The sequence below is a fragment of the Camellia sinensis genome, chromosome 2 (assembly GCF_055761805.1).
Source record: "Camellia sinensis isolate YWXY chromosome 2, ASM5576180v1, whole genome shotgun sequence".
Taxonomy (NCBI): Eukaryota; Viridiplantae; Streptophyta; class Magnoliopsida; order Ericales; family Theaceae; genus Camellia; species Camellia sinensis.
Window position 1 is genome coordinate 72,679,362 of NC_138962.1, and position 20,656 is coordinate 72,700,017.

At 33.3% G+C, this 20,656-nt stretch overlaps 1 protein-coding gene and 1 long non-coding RNA gene across 3 annotated transcripts in view; both read left to right on the forward strand.

Annotated features, from left to right (window-relative positions):
- The window catches only part of LOC145807653 (uncharacterized), a 30,464-nt gene extending 19,004 nt beyond the window's left edge, over positions 1-11,460 (forward strand). The window contains exons 2-3 of the long non-coding RNA XR_014350917.1: positions 10,341-10,655; positions 11,052-11,460. This is a non-coding gene — a long non-coding RNA (uncharacterized LOC145807653). The remainder of the gene's footprint in view (positions 1-10,340; positions 10,656-11,051) is intronic.
- Positions 11,461-17,467: 6,007 nt separating this feature from the next.
- On the forward strand, positions 17,468-20,291 carry LOC114300116 (succinate dehydrogenase subunit 5, mitochondrial). Of its 2 annotated transcripts, none has more exons than XM_028244978.2 (4): positions 17,468-17,678; positions 18,434-18,713; positions 18,816-19,001; positions 19,854-20,291. In XM_028244978.2, the coding sequence occupies exons 2-4, from the start codon at positions 18,516-18,518 to the stop codon at positions 19,968-19,970; spliced, it is 501 nt and encodes a 166-aa protein (XP_028100779.2). In that variant the 5' UTR covers positions 17,468-17,678; positions 18,434-18,515; the 3' UTR covers positions 19,971-20,291. The 2 variants fall into 2 exon arrangements, with proteins under 2 accessions (XP_028100779.2, XP_028100780.2); XM_028244979.2 differs by having other exon boundaries at positions 17,504-17,678; positions 18,510-18,713.
- Positions 20,292-20,656: the final 365 nt, after the last annotated feature.

Sequence of the window (20,656 nt, forward strand, 5' to 3'; positions counted from 1 at the left end):
GTTGGGCCGAAGGCCGATTGACATGAATGATTGGGCTAAAGGCCGATTGACATGAATGATTAGGCCGAAGGCCGATTGACATAAATGATTGGGCCGAAGGCCGATTGATATAAGTGATTGGGCCAAAGGCTGTCTGCTGTAACTGTTTCAAAGATTACTTATGTATCTTCCTTATTGATATTATTCACTGGGCTTTCGCTCACGCTCATTCATGTACATGTAGGTGAGCCAAGGGTCGTCTAGAACCAACTTTGGTGAAATTGTGAGAAACAGTCAAAGTTTTGAGGAGTCAACCCAAACGTCTCACGCAAAAGACTGTCTTCGTCTTTGTCCTTTGTTCATAGTTTTGTTATGTTGGCGAAAGTATTGGACTACTTTTGTATATAAGTCTTGGGTTCGATTGACTTAAACTTGTATGATCCTGTATGTACAGTATTATGTGTTAGTACACATTTTGATGTGAGTTATTAACGTATAAATGTTTGGAATATTATGGTGTGCATATAAGCATAGCTCTGAGGACAAAGTTTAAAATTTGCTTCCGTTTGGCCCCTTTACTCTGATGAGTTTTGTTTTATTTGGTTTGAGGCCGTAGGTAATCTCGTGATTACTGGCCGGTTATGGCCTTAACCCATAGGGGCGGGTTCGGGTCGTGACAATGTAATACTTACCATTCTAACTGTTTGTTTGCGGGGGTGTGAAATGAGCCAAACTAGCTAGATGCTCAAGCTTGGCTTGACTAAACATAAACTATGAGCTAGCTTAAGCATGCTAAAAATCTAACCGTCTTGGTTTGGATTGGAAGCAGTAATTACGGGTGGTATGAGTTTTGGTGCTGTTCAGGGGCTGTGAACAATAGCATGAGAATAGTAATTGTGTTTATTTTGGTTTATCTTGATTTGCATGATTGGTTGGTGCACAGGTTACGCTTGCCTAGAGGGGTTTAATGAGTGAAACAAAGGTTGGACAGATCTGAATTAAGCTTTGAAAGGCTTAAAATTGCAAGAGAAGAAGAAAAAACTCTAGGCCTCGAACCTAGATTTCCAAATGCATCATCACGCTTACTCTAGAATTGCACTACAAAATCCCATAAAAACATAAAGGTTTTATAAATTCTCTATATGATGTTGTCTATGTTGGAACAATCTTCTGTGTAAATAAATAAATTGAAATAAATTCAAACAAAATAAATAAATAACATACTGGATTTATTTATCGAACCGAATTAATTAAGACCAAGTCGAGTGTGTGACACTCTGTCCTTAAAACAGATTCGCCCCGCTACGGTACTTATGGTTGAGTGGCGTCTATCTCCCAGGATACAATGATCTTCACAAATTGTAGTAGTACTCCAAACAATTTGTTCGGCGAACCAAACCTGTGTTCTAACTCTCTGAATATTATACTAAAACTAATATGAAGAATAAAAACAAATGCAGTATTTTTGGACAGCAAAAAGACCACAAACAGACTGAATTTTCCCGGGCCTAAACCATTGCTGGAATGTAGTATTTATAGGCAAATATTACTGTCCGAAAAGGTTCCAATTTTGAAAGAACATAAGAGATTTCAAATGAACAGGTGCCAACTTATTCAAACAGTTTTAGCCGTTGCACATGGAATAGAACTTCCTTCCAGCAGTTTCTACCGTTGCACATGGAATAGAACTTCCTTCCAACCAATTTGAAAAACAAAAAGCCGTTAGAGGACAAAGTTCTACACTACACTGTTTGGAATAAATTTTATTAAACTATTTGCATAGTTTAATCAAACCAACAACCTTCACTGTTTGAAATAAATATATTAAACTATTAGATTTAGATTAAACAAATAAATCTAATAGTATAATAGATTTTAATAAAACATGTTTGGAATATAAATATTAATCTTATTTGACAAACTTTAGGAAACCATTTAAGGAATCCAAAAATTTGAATTTAGATTTAAATTAAATTCCCACAATAATTTTTATTGAAAAAATTCAAATGAATTTTATCTAAAAATTAATGTTTGAAAACGATGTCAATTTCCCATTCACTCATAAATGGTTTTGACGTTCCGTCTTCATCGTGTGACTTGCCATGCGGCAAAGAACACTTCACCTCTTCGGACACGCCCCAAAATATTTTAGGGGCCTACTTAATTTTGGGCTCAAAGTCGGCCTAAAATATGCCTTATATAAACCAATTTTCCAACAATCCCCCACATGAATGGAATTTGACGGAGAGAAAATGCAACAACATGATCTAATACAGAGAGTACAGAAATTGAAAATATTCTGCAAAGGATAGGTAGCTTTTGGCTTTGAACCTTCCCTTGTGAGACACTATCGGATTTACTAGCTAACCAGTGAACATGATGTCTTGAACTGTTCAGCCGTTTGTGTAAACCAAGACAATAGAACTTACACAGTATATCCCCAGACACAGTTTAGTTCTCACTATTGTGTTCATTTTGGCCCTGAACAACCTGGTCTTCATGAGTGCTCTAAAGACTTGTAGCCCTTCACAAATCTTATAGAACCGGCCCAGTTTACACTCACATAGGTGATGCTTATGAAGAGTATCCTGCCATACTCCACTAGGTTTACCTAGATATAAGAATCATTAAAATTTTACTTAACCTCAAACGCTGCAGACATCACTATTTCATCATAGAAATGGGTAGGAGTTAGACTCCCCAGTGATCCTTCTGAGTCATTCACAACTCGGTTGTCCCTTTGAACCTAGATCTTGGGATCTCCAGTCAACTAGGTTGGGTTGCCGTTGTGGTAACTCTTATTTAAAAGGCTTAAGTCCCATTCCCCTCGATGAATTCTCAACTAACTCTCTTGCTAACCATTTGGTTAGTGGATCCGCTATGTTGTCTTTAGACTTAACATATTCTATGGAAATAATTCCATTAGAGAGTAGTTGTCTTACGGTGTTATGTCGTCGACGAATGTGTCGTGACTTACCATTATACATATGACTCTGTGCTCTACCAATTACTGATTGACTATCACAATGTATGCATATAGCAGGCACCGGTGTTGGCCATATTGGAATATCTTCAAGGAAGTGGCGAAGCCATTCTGCCTCTTCCCCTGCTTTGTCTAAAGCTATGAATTCAGATTCCATAGTAGACCTAGCAATACAAGTCTGTTTGGAAGATTTCCAAGATACAGCCGCCCCACCAAGAGTAAAGACATACCCACTGGTGGACTTCGAGTCTCTAGTATCCGATATCCAATTCGCATCACAGTATCCTTCAAGTACTGCTGGATATCCAGTATAATTCAGCCCAATGTTACGAGTAAATCGGAGATATCTTAGAACCCTTATAATTGCTTTCTAGTGTTCTACTCCCGGGTTACTCGTATATCTACTTAATTTACTTACTGCATAAGCTATATCTGGGCGAGTGCAGTTCATCAAGTACATTAAGCTTCCAATAATTTGGGCATACTCTAATTGAGAACTACTTTCCTGTACATTCTTAGAAAGATACAAATTAACATCTACAGGAGTTTTAGCAAGATGATCATTATCTTTGCTGAATTTGTCAAGTATTTTCTCAATGTAATGAGATTGTGGCAAACTATACCCTTCTGATGTTTTGGTAATTTTCATACCAAGAATTACATCAGCAATGCCCATGTCCATCATGTCAAAATGTTTATTCAACATTTTCTTGGTAGTTTTAATCATATCATTATTACTACCTATGATGAGCATATCATCTACATAAAGACATACAATGACATAACCTTTATCTGTGTTTTTAATATAAACACATTTGTCACACTCATTAATTTTAAATCCATTTGACATCATTGTCTTGTCAAATTTCTCATGCCATTGCTTTGGCGCTTGTTTTAAACCATATAATGATTTAACCAATTTACACACTTTCTTTTCTTTCTCTGGAACAGAAAACCCTTCTGGTTGTTCCATGTAAATTTTTTCATTTAACTCACCATTTAAGAAAGCGGTTTTAACATCCATTTGATGAATTTCTAGATTGTATAGAGATGCAATGGCAATTAGCATTCTAATGGATGTGATTCTAGTAACCGGTGAGTATGTGTCAAAATAATCTAGACCTTCTTTCTGTCTAAAACATTTGACTACAAGTCTTGCCTTGTATTTATCTATTGATCCATCCGCTTTCAATTTTCTTTTGAAAATCCACTTGTACCCAAGAGGTTTACAACCTGGTGGCAAGTCCACTAATTCCTAAGTGTGATTTTGCAAGATGGATTCAACTTCACTGTTGACAGCTTCAGGACTGGACATAGCCTCTTTAAATGTTAAAGGCTCATTTTCTAACAAATATGTTAGAAAATCTGGACCAAAAGATTTTGAGGTTCTAGCACGTTTACTACGCCTAAGTTCCTCTTCCTCATTTTGATCTAACTCTTGTTCTTGATCATGTTCTTGATCCTGACTAGTAATAGCATCAAAAGATCTTTTATTAGTACTAGTCTCTTGTCCAGTCTTCTTTGGAAATACATGTTCAAAGAAAGATGCATTCCGAGATTCAATAATAGTATTTACATGCATTTCGGAATGTTCTGATTTATGAATCAAAAACCGATATGCACTACTATTCTTGGCATAACCAATGAAAATGCAATCAATGGTCTTAGGACCTATCTTAGTCTTTTTAGGACTAGGAATAGCCACTTTAGCCAAACACCCCCACACTTTTAAGTATTTGTAGGATGGTACTCTTCCATGCCACAATTCATAAGGTGTTTGATTTATTTTCTTTCGGGGTACTTTATTTAAAATATAATTAGCAGAAAGTATTGCTTCCCCCCACAAGTTCTGAGGTAATCCAGAACTGATTAACATGGCATTCATCATTTCTTTTAAAATCCTATTTTTTCTTTCAGCAATTCCATTTTGCTGAGGTGAGTAAGGAGCGGTGGTTTGATGAATTATTCCATGTTCTTTACAAAATTCACCAAGAGGTGATTCATATTCACCACCTCTATCACTTCTAAGTTTCTTGATTTTCTTACCAAGTTGATTTTCAACTTCATTCTTATATTGAATGAAAGTTTCCAATGCTTCATCCTTGGTTCGAATTAAATAAACATAACTATATCTAGTATAGTCATCTATAAAAGTGATAAAATACTTTTTCCCACCTCTAGTTTGAATTGATTTAAAATCACAAATGCCACTATGAATTAATTCAAGTGGTTCCGTACTTCTTTCAATTGAATGAAAAGGAGTTTTAGATAATTTTGCCTCAACGCAAATTTCACATTTATGATTTGAATCAATGTTAAATTTAGGTAAACATTCCATATTAATAATTAACATGTCCTAGTCTACCATGCCATAAATTTGAAGACTCAAGCAAGTAAGAAGAAGATGTAGTATTATCAATAACTGAAGGTACAACGGTCATTACATTTAACTTGAAAAGGCCATCAGACATGTAACATTTTCCTACATATATCTCATTCTTAGTAAGTACAAATTTATCACTCTCAAATACTAGCCTAAACCCATTCTTACTCAACAAAGATCCGGAAACAAGATTCTTGCGAATGTCCGGTACATGCAGCACATTGTTGAGAGTGAGTTCCTTTCCAGATGTCATCTTAAGTACAATCTTTCCTTGTCCTTCAACTTTGGAAGTTGAGGAGTTGCCCATAAAGAGTTGTTCACCATTATCCACTGTAGAATAAAATGTGAACATCTTTTTGTCGGCACAGCTATGGCGAGTAGCACCAGTGTCCACCCACCATTCTTTAGGATTTCCGACAAGATTTGCCTCGGAAACAACTGCAGAAAGATTGATGTCATCGACACCATTGGAAATATTGTCCACTTCGGTCATATGGGCTTGAGCAGGCTTCTTGCTTGTTCTTCTTTTGCTTTTGCCTTTGCTACGGCAATCTTTGGCCCGATGTCCCTCTTTGTCATAGATGTAACATTTGCCATTAAACTTGTACTTTTTATTTTTCCCCCCTTTAGAGCCTTGTGATGAACTTTCTCCAAAAGACTTTCGTTTCTTGGTTTTTGAAGCATGTTCCACCACATTTGCCTTAGACTCCATAGGAAGCTTACCAGCCCGCTGTTCAGAATTGCAGTTGTCCTCCTCAATCCTCAAACGCACAATTAACTCGTCCATAGAAATTTCTTTTGGCTTGTGTTTGAGGTAGTTCTTGAATTCCTTCCAGCCTTTTGGTAATTTTTCAATTAAGGCTGCAACTTGAAAGGATTCACTGAGAGACATACCTTCTGCGTGAATGTCATGCAGGATGAGTTGGAAATCTTGAGCTTGGCTGATCACAGTTTTTGAATCAACCATTACAAAATCCAAGAATCTGCCAACCACAAATTTCTTTGAGCCGGCATCTTCCGTTTTGTACTTTTTCTCCAACGATTCCCAAAGTTCCTTTGCAGTCTTGATTGGACTGTAGACGTTGTATAATGTGTTGTCAAGTCTGTTCAAGACGTAATTCCGGCAAAGGAAATTGGCATGTTTCCAGGCATCAACCGCAGCAACCACTTGCCGGTCGGTTTCATCCTCTTTCAGGATAGGAGCATCTTCACGGAGGAAACGAGCCAGGTTCAGAGTTGTAAGATAGAACAACATTTTCTGTTGCCATCTTTTAAAGTCAGTTCCTAAGAACTTCTCTGGCTTTTCACTGTGATTTACCGGTACTGTTACAACAAGAGAGGGGGTTGGCGTCATTGCAGCCACCACAGTAGTACTTGTTTGGGCATTTGTTTCAGTAGCCATCAATTCTAATATATAAAACAAAATTATAATTAGAATTTACACTACACGGAAAATTAAACCAAATTCACAGAATTAAATTCTGTAAAAATAAAAGAAACAAGAATGTAAGTTTTATTTTCCAATTAATTTGAAAATAAAATAAAATTTTATTTAAACAAATTAATTCCACACAGAAAATTAAATTCTGTAAAATAAAAGAAATAAAAACTATAACTTTTATTTTTCAATTAATATGGAAATAAAATAAAATTTTATTTAACCAAATTAATTCCACACAAGAAATTAAATTCTGTAAAAAAAAAAGAAATAAAAACTATAACTTTTATTTTTTCAATTAATTTGGAAATAAAATAAAATTTTATTTAACCAAATTAATTCCACACAGAAAATTAATTTCAGTAACAGTTCAATAATTAAAATACTGAAAACAGAATTTTAATTAATGAAAACTCAGAAAAATAATTTCTAAAACCCAAAATTAATTTCTGAAAAAATTCCACAAAAATATATTCTGAATTGTTAATGACACCAGTATCGTACTACTAGTTGTTGTCAAAGAAAAGAGACAGTATATTACTACTATCTGTCAAATAGCATATAATCACTATTTGTTTTTCCAACCAGAATATTATTTTGTAAATCCACAGAAATTAATTTTCTTCCGAAATTATTTATGAAGATTGAAAAAGGAAAACAAACGAAAAATTCTGTAAACAGAATAATTCGAATCTGTCTTAAGATTGTTGGAACAATCTTCTGTGTAAATAAATAAATTGAAATAAATTCAAACAAAATAAATAAATAACATACCGGATTTATTTATCGAACCGAATTAATTAAGACCAAGTCGAGTGTGTGACACTCTGTCCTTAAGACAGATTCGCCCCGCTACGGTATTTACGGTTGAGTGGCGTCTATCTCCCAGGATACAATGATCTTCACAAATTGTAGTAGTACTCCAAACAATTTGTTCGGCGAACCAAACCTGTGTTCTAACTCTCTGAATATTATACTAAAACTAATATGAAGAATAAAAACAAATGCAGTATTTTTGGACAGCAAAAAGACCACAAACAGACTGAATTTTCCCGGGCCTAAACCATTGCTGGAATGTAGTATTTATAGGCAAATATTACTGTCCGAAAAAGTTCCAATTTTGAAAGAACATAAGAGATTTCAAATGAACAGGTGCCAACTTATTCAAACAGTTTTAGCCGTTGCACATGGAATAGAATTTCCTTCCAACAGTTTCCATTGCACATAGAATAGAACTTCCTTCCAACCAATTTGAAAAACAAAAAGCCGGTAGAGGACAAAGTTCTACACTACACTGTTTGGAATAAATTTTATTAAACTATTTGCATAGTTTAATCAAACCAACAACTTTCACTGTTTGAAATAAATATATTAAACTATTAGATTTAGATTAAACAAATAAATCTAATAGTATAATAGATTTTAATAAAACCTGTTTGGAATATAAATATTAATCTTATTTGACAAACTTTAGGAAACCATTTAAGGAATCCAAAAATTTGAATTTAGATTTAAATTAAATTCTCACAATAATTTTTATTGAAAAAATTCAAATGAATTTTGTCTAAAAATTAATGTTAAACCTGAAAACGATGTCAATTTCCCATTCACTCATAAATGGTTTTGATGTTCCGTCTTCATCGTGTGACTTGCCACGCGGCAAGGAACACTTCACCTCTTCGGACACGCCCCAAAATATTTTAGGGGCCTACTTAATTTTGGGCTCAAAGTCGGCCTAAAATATGCCTTATATAAATCAATTTTCCAACATTCTATTGAATTAAAGCATCACATATCTTTATATATAATCTTTACGAAAACTCCTAATTCCAGAAGAACTATTACTCCAGTGTGCAGAAACTAAGGACTTTGACTCCTAAAAACCATATAAACCTCCTAAAACCATATTTGAAGATCCAATACCATAAGACCCGTGGGTGGCTCTTACAATCTATGACCAGACAATTTTGACCAGTCAAATGGTATCTTCCGAGATAGGACAAGTAACATGCCAGCATTGTTACTTATCTGAAAATGGCTGTAACATGTTAAGATTGATTCATATATTCTCCTCTGCTTCCGCTTCTTGACATTCTTGTTATTTTATTTTTGTCATCTCAGAAAACTCTGTTGAAGACCTCTATTTTAACCTATATCTTAAATGACTAGAAACAATCTTTGTCATCTTTTTGAAGGCATCATTATGTAATGTTTGTGTTGGAACAATCTTCTGTTTAAATAAAATAACAAGAAACAAATTCAAATAAAATAAATAAATAACATACCGGATTTATTTTATTGAACCAAATAAAATTACAAGACCAAGTCGAGTGTGTGACACTCTGTCCTTAAGACAGATTCGCCCCGCTATGGTACTTACGGTTGAGTGGCGTCTATCTCCCAGGATACAATGATCTTCACAAATTTATAGAAGTACTTCAAATAAATTTGTTCGGCGAACCAAACCTGTGATCTATACTCTCTGAATATTTTTTCCTAAAACTAAATATGAGGAATAATGCACTAAAAGAAATGGACAGCGAAGAGACAAGTTTTAGACTAAAAATTTCGGATGGAAATTGGATTACCAAAACTAAATTTCCAGATTATTTTGACTGATTTTTTCACTACTCAAACCGCTGGAAAAAGACAGTATATATAGGCAAAATCTTAAGCCCCAAACAGGTTTCTCAAAAAACAGTGAACAGACGCACCAATTATATTCAAATGTTTTTGAAAGTTTCCGTTAGGCAAAACCGGAGCATTTTCAAACATTATGAAAAAGTGACCTGTTAGAAGTACATAACACCTGTTGGAACTTAATAGTAAATAAACTATTTGAATATATATATATATATATATATTAAACTAGTTTAATATATATATATATTAAACAGATTCAAAATAGTTTAAAAAATAAAGTAAGAGGTACAAATTTTAGGAAACCTCTTAAGGAATCTAAAATTTTAAATTTAGAATTAAATTAAATTCTCTCAATTACAAACTTCAGGAAACCACTCAAGTACCCAAAATTTGAATTTAGAATTAAATTAAATTTCCACAATAATTTTTTATTGAAAAAATTCAAATGAATTTTATCTAAAAAAAAATTAATGTAAAATCCGAAAACGACGTCAACTTCCCATTCACTCATAAATGGTTTTGACGTACCGTCTTCACCGTGTGACTTGCCATGCGGCAAGGAACACGTCACCTCTTCGGACCCACCCCAAAAGACGTTTGGGGCCCACCCCAAATGGGCTCAAAATTATGCCTATATAAAACCATTTTCCAACAGTTTGTTGAAAAATTGTCTTTCTACAGTACCATTCCACCCAGATCTGCATCAGGATACAAGTGGATTTTCAAAAGTAATATCTACTTTGAAGAACCCAAAAATCATCTCTTGCAATGAAAGTGTTTAATGTAGTTCTTAAGTGATTGTTATTCATTTTTAACTGTAGTGCAAAATATTATGGGGATATGTTTAATGACAGTTTCAATATCACTTTATTTTATTGAAATTTTTCCCGCCCCTCTTTTCTCTATTCTTGAAGCTTGCAGAGTTGTTCTCAAAGGATGGAATGTCCTTTTTGGCTAGTTGTCAAAATCTTGTCCCTCGACCATGGGTGATTACTGATTTGGATGCTTTTATATTAAAATGGGGCAGAAAACCTTGGAAAAAGGCAAGCTCCATATGCAAGTTGTTTTTAACTATGACTGTCATTTAAAAAGAAATATGTTTTTTTTGCCTACACTAAGCAGCTCATTTTTTTTGGTGGTAGGTTGTCATTTTTGTTGACAATTCTGGTGCAGATACAATTTTGGGTATATTGCCATTTGCAAGAGAGTTACTATGACGTGGAACGCAGGTTTGCTTCCAGAACCTTTTATTTTCCTGCTATGCAGCTAAAGTATCTGTTTGAACTTCCTTAGAGAATTGTCAGCTTTTTTATCCAGGTGCATTTTGAAACCAAAGAAGGTGTTCTTTGAGAGGCATTTATGTACTTGCATATTTTGAGTGATAGATGCTTAGCTTATGTGTCATATGACCTATATTAATTCTTTGTTATTCTAATTGGAGCAATATGCAATTGGAAAAAGTAAAGAATGGCTTCTGTTCTTGATTGCTGAATTTATTTTCTTGTACTTAACAAGGACTATTGGTGTAGAAAAAAACAACAGACCTATAATTCAAGCTTAGCACTCTCATTTTCAGCTTTGAACTCCCTCATTTTTAACTAATGCTTTCTGCTCCCATTTCTTAGTTTTTGCCCAAGACTAAAGGAGGAATTGCAAATGAAACAAGTGGAAATAATTGCAAAAATATAGATGTGCAATTAGATCTGTGCTCTGGTGTAAGTGAAAATTGTGACCTTATGTAGGACTTAGACTATGCATTTTGTGTTATTATGTTGCTCAATATTTAATTGTGTCAATTTCATTCTCCAAGTATTAAATGAGTTAAATTGGTCTCTATGAATAATGTTATAGTATTTATCATTAGAATAAAAACAAAAAATTACCGTTTCTGAAAAAAGTAACCTTTTACAGATTGACTTAATTAAAATATTATGGATCAAAATGACCCAAGATACATTTTGAACCAAAAGTGTAATTAACGTTCTTTTGTTGCAATGTAATTTCTTTATTTGATGTTAACAAAAAAAATGTTGATGTGGGATTTGATGACTAACAAAAAAAATGTTGTATTTGATGCTATAGTAATTTTTATGTTTTTTTATAATTAACATTAACACATAATTATATTGTCATTAATTATTTTTATTTTTATTTTTATTTTTCAGATCCCATGTAGGAGCGTGCTTCTTGTGGACTGCATGCCTGTGGAGAATGTGGCTAACTTTTGTTTTTGTTATCTACAAAGAATGATGAGAAAAATATTTAATTTTGGTTTATGTTATTTTGAATTATGAACAAAATCATGTATTTAAACATTATATATGTATTATGAAACATTATGTAGTGGGATAATTTTGTTGATGTGTAATTATGAATGGAAGAATATTTTATTATGGGGAAATTATTATTTTTATACAAGAATTTTTATATTATTATGCAATTATTATGGAGAAATTTTAATATTTTTAATAATTTTATCGCACGATGTTTTTTTTCTTTTTTGTGACGGCACTACACCATCGTAAAAAACAGAAACTTTTAATATTTTTAATGATTTTGTTACAGGTTTTACTTTTGCGACGACACTAAACTGTCGCAAAAAATAGAAATTTTATTATTTTTTAATACTTTTTGCGATGGCAGTACACTGTCGCAAAAAATAGAAATTTTCATATTTTTAATACTTTTTGCGACGACACCACACCGTCGCAAAAATAGTGTTCTTGCCGTTGCAAAAAAAAAGACTATTAGCGACGACATTTTTTGCCATCTCAAATAACATTTTTAGCGACGGTAAAATAGTGCCGTCGCAAAAAGTCAAGAAATTTTAAACATTATTAGCGACTGCAAAGTGCCATCGCAAAAAGCAAAAATGTCATCGCAAAACATTACAATGCCGTCGTAAAAACTTTTTTGCAACGTCCCTTGTTGCGACCCCCCTCTTGCCGTCGCAAAAAGTTATTTGCCGTCGCAAAAACTTTTTTGCGATGGCATTAGGAGTATTAGCGACGGCATTTTACCGTCGCAAAAAACTAAAATTTTAGTAGTGAAATAATTTATAAATAAATTTAATAAGAAAATGAATAAAATAAACCATAAGTTGATTCAGTATAGTTTTAATAAACAGTTATGATCCATATTGAGGGTGAACGGTGGTGCTCATATTTATGTTTTTAGTCATATGCAATTGATAAAATCAATAGTCCAGTTGTCCAAACACCTAAAAATCCAACACAACTTCTCTTAAATATGTTCTAATTTAATATGATTTTCCCTAGTGTGTGTACTCAGTCCATGACCTAATGACCAAATTGCACAAATTAGGTGCCTTGTTTTATGATTTAGAGCAGTCCTATATTGCATCCAAACAATAACCAATCAAAGCACTAACCAAAAAAGAGTTGACACTCAATAAAATCCAAGCAAACTATTGGCGACAAAGGCTAAGAGGCAACGCAAACTATTTACGCATGGAAATACTGAAATCTTGAAAATCTAAGATCTTAAACAAACATTAGTAGTACACTATCCTCTTGTTTCTCCACTGAATCTCATTACATGAAATAAGATAAGAAATTATGAATGCATTTAAACTAATAAAAAAATGAACATAACAATGAAAATCCATGAGCATCAAATCATCCATCTTATTATGCCCTTGGGTCAATATCCACATGCAGGAAAAAAAAAATCTCCCACATACAGGAACAAATATGTAATTTAGTAGATTTCTTAAATCATTCATTCTTTCTTGCCCCCCCCCCCTAACCCCCCTCCATCTCCCCTTCCAATTTGATTTTAATAAACCCAAATAATGATAATTGTAAGAAAAAAAAAAAAAAACCATACTTATAAATTTACTACACAACCAACAAAGAAATAATCATAGAATAACAATGATCAATCATAGCTTAAGTAAGAATATAAATCAAATACTTACCACAATGTTTCGATATGAAATGTCTTAAGAAAGTCCTCAAGCTGCCTAATATGAGCCTATTAAGCATTGTGTTTGCTTAAAAAAATTCTTATTTTTTTAGGACATGACAAATCTCGTAGTCCATGTCGTAACTCATATTACACCTAATCCTACATTCCTAAACATGTATCAATAGAAAGGATAACAAACTGAGTGAATATTTATATACAAATTAAACAACATAGAAATTAAAGCTCTATTTCTTTTTGTAAAAAAAAGGCATCGTCAAATGGTTCAACAATTAGAAACTAACCTCTCTGCATCTCATAATGGTTCATCAATTTTCATCTCTCTAATCCATTTTCGTCAATTTGATAAATTATGACCCACTTCAATTTAAAATATCAAATTTAGTAAATAATAATTTGGATCTGTATCCAGTTAAACTAACCTAGAACAATGAAACTCTGAACAACCAATCAAAGAATTCTAAGAAAATAGAAAAACTTTTGCTAATAGGATTAATTAAAGCTTGAACGGTATGATACCACAATTCAAACCAATTAAGTCATGAATTTGAAAATCAATTAATTTAAAAATGAACTCACGAATTTTGTTTAGAGCCTATTCGTTGAAATAGAAAAATGAAACGTGGTTCAGATTTAATTGAGACAAAATGTAAAATAAAAAAAATAAAAAACATATAATATAATAAAATTGATTTATTAGATCATTCATTCTTTCTTACTCCCCTTACCCCACCCACCCCAATTTGATTTAAATAAACCCAAATAATGATAATTGTAAGAAAAAAATTAAAAAAACCATACTTATAAATTTCATACACAACCAATCAAAGAAATAACCCAGAATAACAATAATCAATCAATGCTTAAGTAAGAATACCAATCAAATACTTACCACAATGTTTCGATATGAAATGTCTTAAGGAAGTCCTTAAGCTGCCTAATGTGAGCCTATTAAGCATTGTGTTCGCTTAAAAAAATTCTTATTTTTTTAGGACATGACAAATCTCGTAGTCCATGGCGTAACTCATATTACACCTAATCTTACATTCCTAAACATGTATGAATAGAAAGGATAACAAACTGAGTGAATATTAAATGAAGCTGAGTGAATATTGTTTTTTGTCGTATACATGGCAGGATAACAAACTAAGTGAATATTTATATACAAATTTAACAACATAGAAATTAAAACTCTATTTATTTCTCTAAAAAAATGGCCTTGTTAAATGGTTTATCAATTTTCATCTCTCTACCCCACCCACCCCAATTTGATTTTAATAAACCCAAATAATGATAAGTGATTGAAAAAATAAAAAAACCATACTTATAAATTTCTTACACAACCAACCAAAGAAATAATCACAGTATAACAATGATCAAATACTTACCACAATGTTTCGATATAAAAGGTCTTAAGGAAGTCCTCAAGTTTCCTAATGTCAGCCTATTAAGCAAACACAAGGCTTCAAATTATTGGTTTGAATTTGTGGAAATTAACAAACCTGCTGGAAATTAAGCAAACACAATGCTTCAAATTAAGCAAACACGACGCCTAATGGAAATTAGCAAACTTGCTGGAAATTAAAGATTAACAAACCTCAAAAGATGCTCTCTCTATCTCTCTGTCTCTCTCTCTCATCTCCATTATTTATAGGTAAAAATCTGCTGCACCAAAGAAATTTCTAGCAATAAACAGCGAAAAAGGCTGAAAGTGTTTCAATATGGACTATGGGAGTTTCTTTAAGACCAAAATCAACAAAACAAAAAAAAAAATAAAGAAATAAGAAAATAAATTCAAGATTGTGCCTTCAATAAAAAATATATATATATATCCACAAATTTTGATTTGTTGTAGTAGTAGGAAAAGTGAACCCGAATACCCAATTAATCAAACACAATGCCTAAAGGACTTAGAGTAAAGAATTAAACAAACCTACTGGAAAAATAATTATACTTGCTTGACCCAAAAAAATTAATACATAAATTCAAGATTGTGCCTTCAATAAAATTGATTGTATAATTATAAATATATTTGAATATATCTACAAATATTGATTCGTTGCAGTAGTAGTACCCAATTAATCAAACACAATGCCTAATGGAATTAGAGTAAAGAATTAGACAAACCTGCTGGAAAAAGAATTAAACTTGCAAATATTGATTTGTTGCAGTAGCAGTACCCAATTAATCAAACACAATGCCTAATGGAATTAGAGTAAAGAATTAGACAAACCTGCTGGAAAAAGAATTATACTTGCTTAACCCAAAAAAATTAATACTCAAGAAAAATAATTAGACACCTCAAAAAAATACTACCAGATTTAGAAGAAACTCAGAAAAATATACTTGGTTTAAAAATATGCTTGCTGGACCCAAAAAAATTAGACACCTCCATCCATGATGGGTTAAAGACAGAAAAAGATTGGTTTCTTGCCTTTTGGTTTGCTCACCTGAACAGTATTTATACCAGATTCTTCCTTTAGATTATTTATTCAGTCAGTTTGGGACTGCCACTATTGATGAAGATTGGTATGGCGGAGAGAGATGGAGGAAGAGAGAAGATGAAGAGAGTAATAGGGGGTTCAGGATTGGGTCTCCGGCAAGGGTTGGGCTCTGACAGGGAATTGAAGAAGAGCACGATAATGGGCTTTGATGGAGAGAGAGAGAGAGAGAGAGAGAGAGAGCTAAAGTCTGTGTTCAAATTTTGAAATTTGAAAGAGAGAGAGAGAGAGAGAGAGAGAGAGAGAGAGAGATTTTGAGATGAGAGGAGTACTTGTGAGAGAGATATTTTGGAACTTATATTTGGACCATTAGATGTTGATGGTAATTGATCTTAATTATTGAAATGTCCCAATAGGACAAATGAGAGTAAGACATTTTCATCCATTGGATTGAATCAATCTAATGGTCCATATGTTGACACATATATTTTGAGCCCTTGAATTCAAACCAAGCCTTCCATTATAGAAATATATATGGTGAAGACTTGTACCAACAAATTTTATAAATTACTTTCAATTTTTTGATGTGATTTTTTCATTCATTAGATTATTTTTAAAGTCTACACAGGAGTAATTATTTTATTTTTGACGTTAATTGTGTGTCAAACTAATACCACAAAATTAAATAATTTATGACCCTCACAAGCAAAAAAATGTTGGAGAAATAAGTTTTTAGCTTTTTTTCCTTGGGAAAATTTAATGTCAGTGCAAATGTTGAATTTTTTTTCTTCAAAATAATATAAAGTAGTATTAATTATTAAAATTATATACTTTTCATGTATAAGTAACTGTTTTTAAAAATTACAGTTGATTTGCAATTTTTCCTTTTTTCTTTCTTTTTCTTTTTCATTTTTCTAATTTTAGTTGGGGTTGGGTCATTAAGGGAATAATTACAGTTTGGATAAGGTGCTTATTAAAAGGATAATGGTAGGCTAACTGTAACTGTAATATTCAACTAATGACTTTGCCTTTAAAAGAATTAATAATATATTTTTATACAAAATAATATATGTAATGACCCAAATTTTTTTTTTAAAATAGCCAGCGCATAATTTAATTGAGCAAATTTTTGAATTTGATTGTCGTGTAAATTCTGTAAAAACAGTTAGGTTTTGTATTTTTTAAAAATAGTTCCCGATCTCAAAAAATTATGAAATTTTTATATGTTGTTCCCATATGAGTCTAACACGTTGGATAAAAATTTCATAATTTAATGATGAGTATTTCACTACAAGAAAAGAACCCAAATAACACGGAACTTTTTGTGACGGTAGAGGTACCGTTGCAAAAAATGGTCTTTTGAGACGGCATTTTCAAGCCGTCTCAAAAAATGGTCTTTTGCGATGGCGTTTTCAAATTGTCTCAAAAAATGGTCTTTTGCGACGGTGGTGACCTCGTCGCTGATGAATATATCACAAAAAAACATAAAACATTTGCGACGCCTGGCGTACCATCGTAATATTTTTTTTTGAGACGGGAACATTTATTGCCGCAAAAGTATTGTTAAAACGACGTCGTTTTTACTGTAAGGATTTATCATTTGCAACGGTTTAAGTACGTCGTCGCAAAAAGTAATGAAATTTTTTCATCCCACTCATTTTAGCCTATTCGTGGTCATGTGTTTCCCCAAAATCCCCAAACCTTTCTGAACCAACCCAAAACCCCTAAAATCTTTAAAACCAAAATCCCCAAAACCATTTTGAAGCAAAATCCCCAAAGCCCTTGAGCCAAAATTCAACGACGGTGACGGACGACAACGGTGATCGACGACGGCTAGCAGCGAGGGAGCAGCGAGTGACGACTGTATGCCTCTCTCTCTCTCTCTCTCTCTCTCTCTCTAATTACATCCAAAGCCCTCTCATTTTTTTGAATATATTTTTTTCTCCATTGTTGTTTGGGGGTGTCATTGGTTTGAAACTGTGCCTAGAGGTGACCATTCTCAAATTGGCCTTTGATCTTATATCTCCTCCCTTCAGTTTGTTGCATAATTTGGCGGAGCCTTCTGGTTTCTCCACCTTGATGACATTGTCTTCAGAAATTGTGCACAGTGATGGCCTTAAAAAAAAAAAAAATGACTTGGTGGATCATATTTATCACTGGATAATTTTTTTTTTTTTTTTTTTTTTTTTTTTTTTTTTTTTTTTTTTTTTTTTTTTTGCAGATCGGCACAACAAACACAATGTACACACCATATTTACAAAAATATATGCTAATGATCACCCAGTGATTAGTATTAGTCTTGACATACGTGCTAAATGTGTATAAAAATATGTAAAAAGTGCTTAGTATTCTAACTATTTTGGTATTACCTCCCCCTTAAAGACTGACTATAGGTTATCATTAGCGTGATCCTTTGAAAAATAATAATGGACCTTATTATTTTCTAGATATGATAGGTCCTATATTTATACATATGGTTCGTTTGAATCCGCGTAGGAGGTAAAAAGAAAGGGGGTAAATATTGATGTATCATTTTCTTAGTCATCAAACCAAGACATAGTCTCCTCTCTGAGGATGAACTGTCTAGCACAAAATCTGACTCCATTTTCATTTGGCAGACTTAGCTCTAACAGCATTACACTCTGGTAAGGGCCTCCTGACATAAAAGACCCTGAAATTCTATTTGTTTTTAAGGACTTAATGGCTGCAAGTTGGGATGAGCTTCCAGATACACTCATTAGTGATGCAAATAAGGCTTTGTCTAAAAATACAGACGACAAGGTTGCCCAGGAAGCTGTGGCAAATGTTTTTCGTGCAGCTGAGGCAGTTGAGGAGTTTAGTGGGATGCTCGTGTCTTTGAGGATGGCAATTGATGATAGCACTGGATTGGGTGGCGAGGTGACATAAATTATATGGGAAGAATGACACTTTTTTTTTTTTTTTTTTTTGTCTCTCAAGTTATTGTGGTCTAATGATTTAAAATTTTGCTCCTTATTGTAGGATGTAAAACCCTTGCCGGAGGAATTTGTGAACACATTGCGTACAGTCTATCAAAGATATACTGCATATTTGGATGCTTTTGGGCCAGACGAGACCTATTTGCGTAAGAAAGTTGAGACTGAGCTTGGAACGAAAATGATACACTTAAAAATGAGGTGCAGTGGTATTGGTTCTGAGTGGGGAAAGGTATTGTAGTTTTTGCACATTGCTTTCTTGTCACTATGTTTATTTAGAGCACTCCAGTCCAGCCATACCACAATATGTAAGTTTTATGAGAGCCTATTTTGCTTGGTGTGTGAGATTTAAGGTGCTACAGATTGTGAGCACCTAACCAATTACTATATTTCTTTTGAAACAGACATGAAAGCAAGCTAAAGTAATCATCAAATCGTGTTTACAATCAGCTTGTCTTTTAACTTACATGATCTGTACATAATTGCACATATGCAATAGTGTATAGTGCTAGTTTGGGCTTATGTTGGAGTTTGGGAAAGTTTAGATGAAGATTAATTTTTTAGGAAACTCAGATCATTTGTTCTGTGGGAAAACCACTTCCTTAAATAGTTGTGTTGTCTTAAAAAACTTTACATACTGAAATAAGTCAATAGCCTTGAGCTGCTCTCTTTTTTTGGCTGTACATGAAATTGGTCTAGATGAAAGGGTAGCTTTGCCCAACAACAGTAATGCTTGTCGTTAGCGTCCTTGATGCTATGGATTCTAGTCACAGAATAGTCTGTCCGAAAATGGGGTAAGGTTGCGTATATCTGCCCTTGTGAGACCCCGCTTTAGCGAGAACCTCGTGTACTGGGCTGCCCTTTTTATGAAATCAGTCTAGATCCTTAAATGCAGGTATAGTGTGACAAAGTCTTGACCACTAATTACACCAAATGAATATCAGCTATCATGAATTTTACAACTCATGCCTGTAACCATTCTTTTGTGCAATATTGTGAAGAATAAAAAGTAGGCTTGTTTAATTATTGAATCAGTTCCCGTTTTGATTGCATGTTACAGTTCTGGGAACTTCTGGATTTTCAGGTTCCTATGTTGAGCACAGAGCTTAGTTTCTTGGAGATGGTTAAAAGCATAATGTCTTCATGTTGTCTTTTCTCTTGGGGAACTTTATTCATGTTTGTGGTCATAATGAATGACTAGTGGCGGGTGCACATGCTATGTCTGCACGGTACACGTGTGCAACTTTATATCTAGTTTCTTGGATGGTTGGCTGAAGCTAAGGTTGTTGCTGAAAAATTGCACTCATGTTGGCTGAAGCTAGGCTATGTTAGGTTCATTTGGTAAAGGCTAGGCTATGTTAGGTTCAGTTAATAATGTATAAAATAAAGAGTAATGCTGAATATTGGGTAACATGGATCAGGTATTTTTTATTGGATAAAATCACATAGTAATAAACTATTCAAACTTAAATGCATGGTTATCATCAATGGTTCAATTTACTATATAATCCAACTTGGTAAATGCTATGTTTAAAATGAGGAAAGAGGACAGAAAGTTATTGGGACAAAGGCCAAAATAACTTATTCCCACATCATGAAATGCCAATACTAGCTTGGTAGTAGTAGCAGCAAGTTTTTGTCAGGCTATTTGTTAGAATTTACCATCACCTACCACCAATTTACCACCACCTACCACCTACACCTACCATCACCTACCACCAATTTACCACCACCTACTCCTCACCTACCACCTACACCTACTACCACATTTTCTTCTATATATATGATCATTGTAAACAATCAGATATCAATCAATAACAATCAATATTACATAAATTTCAACATGGTATCAGAGCAGGTTTAGCACCTAATATTTTTTTGCTTCAC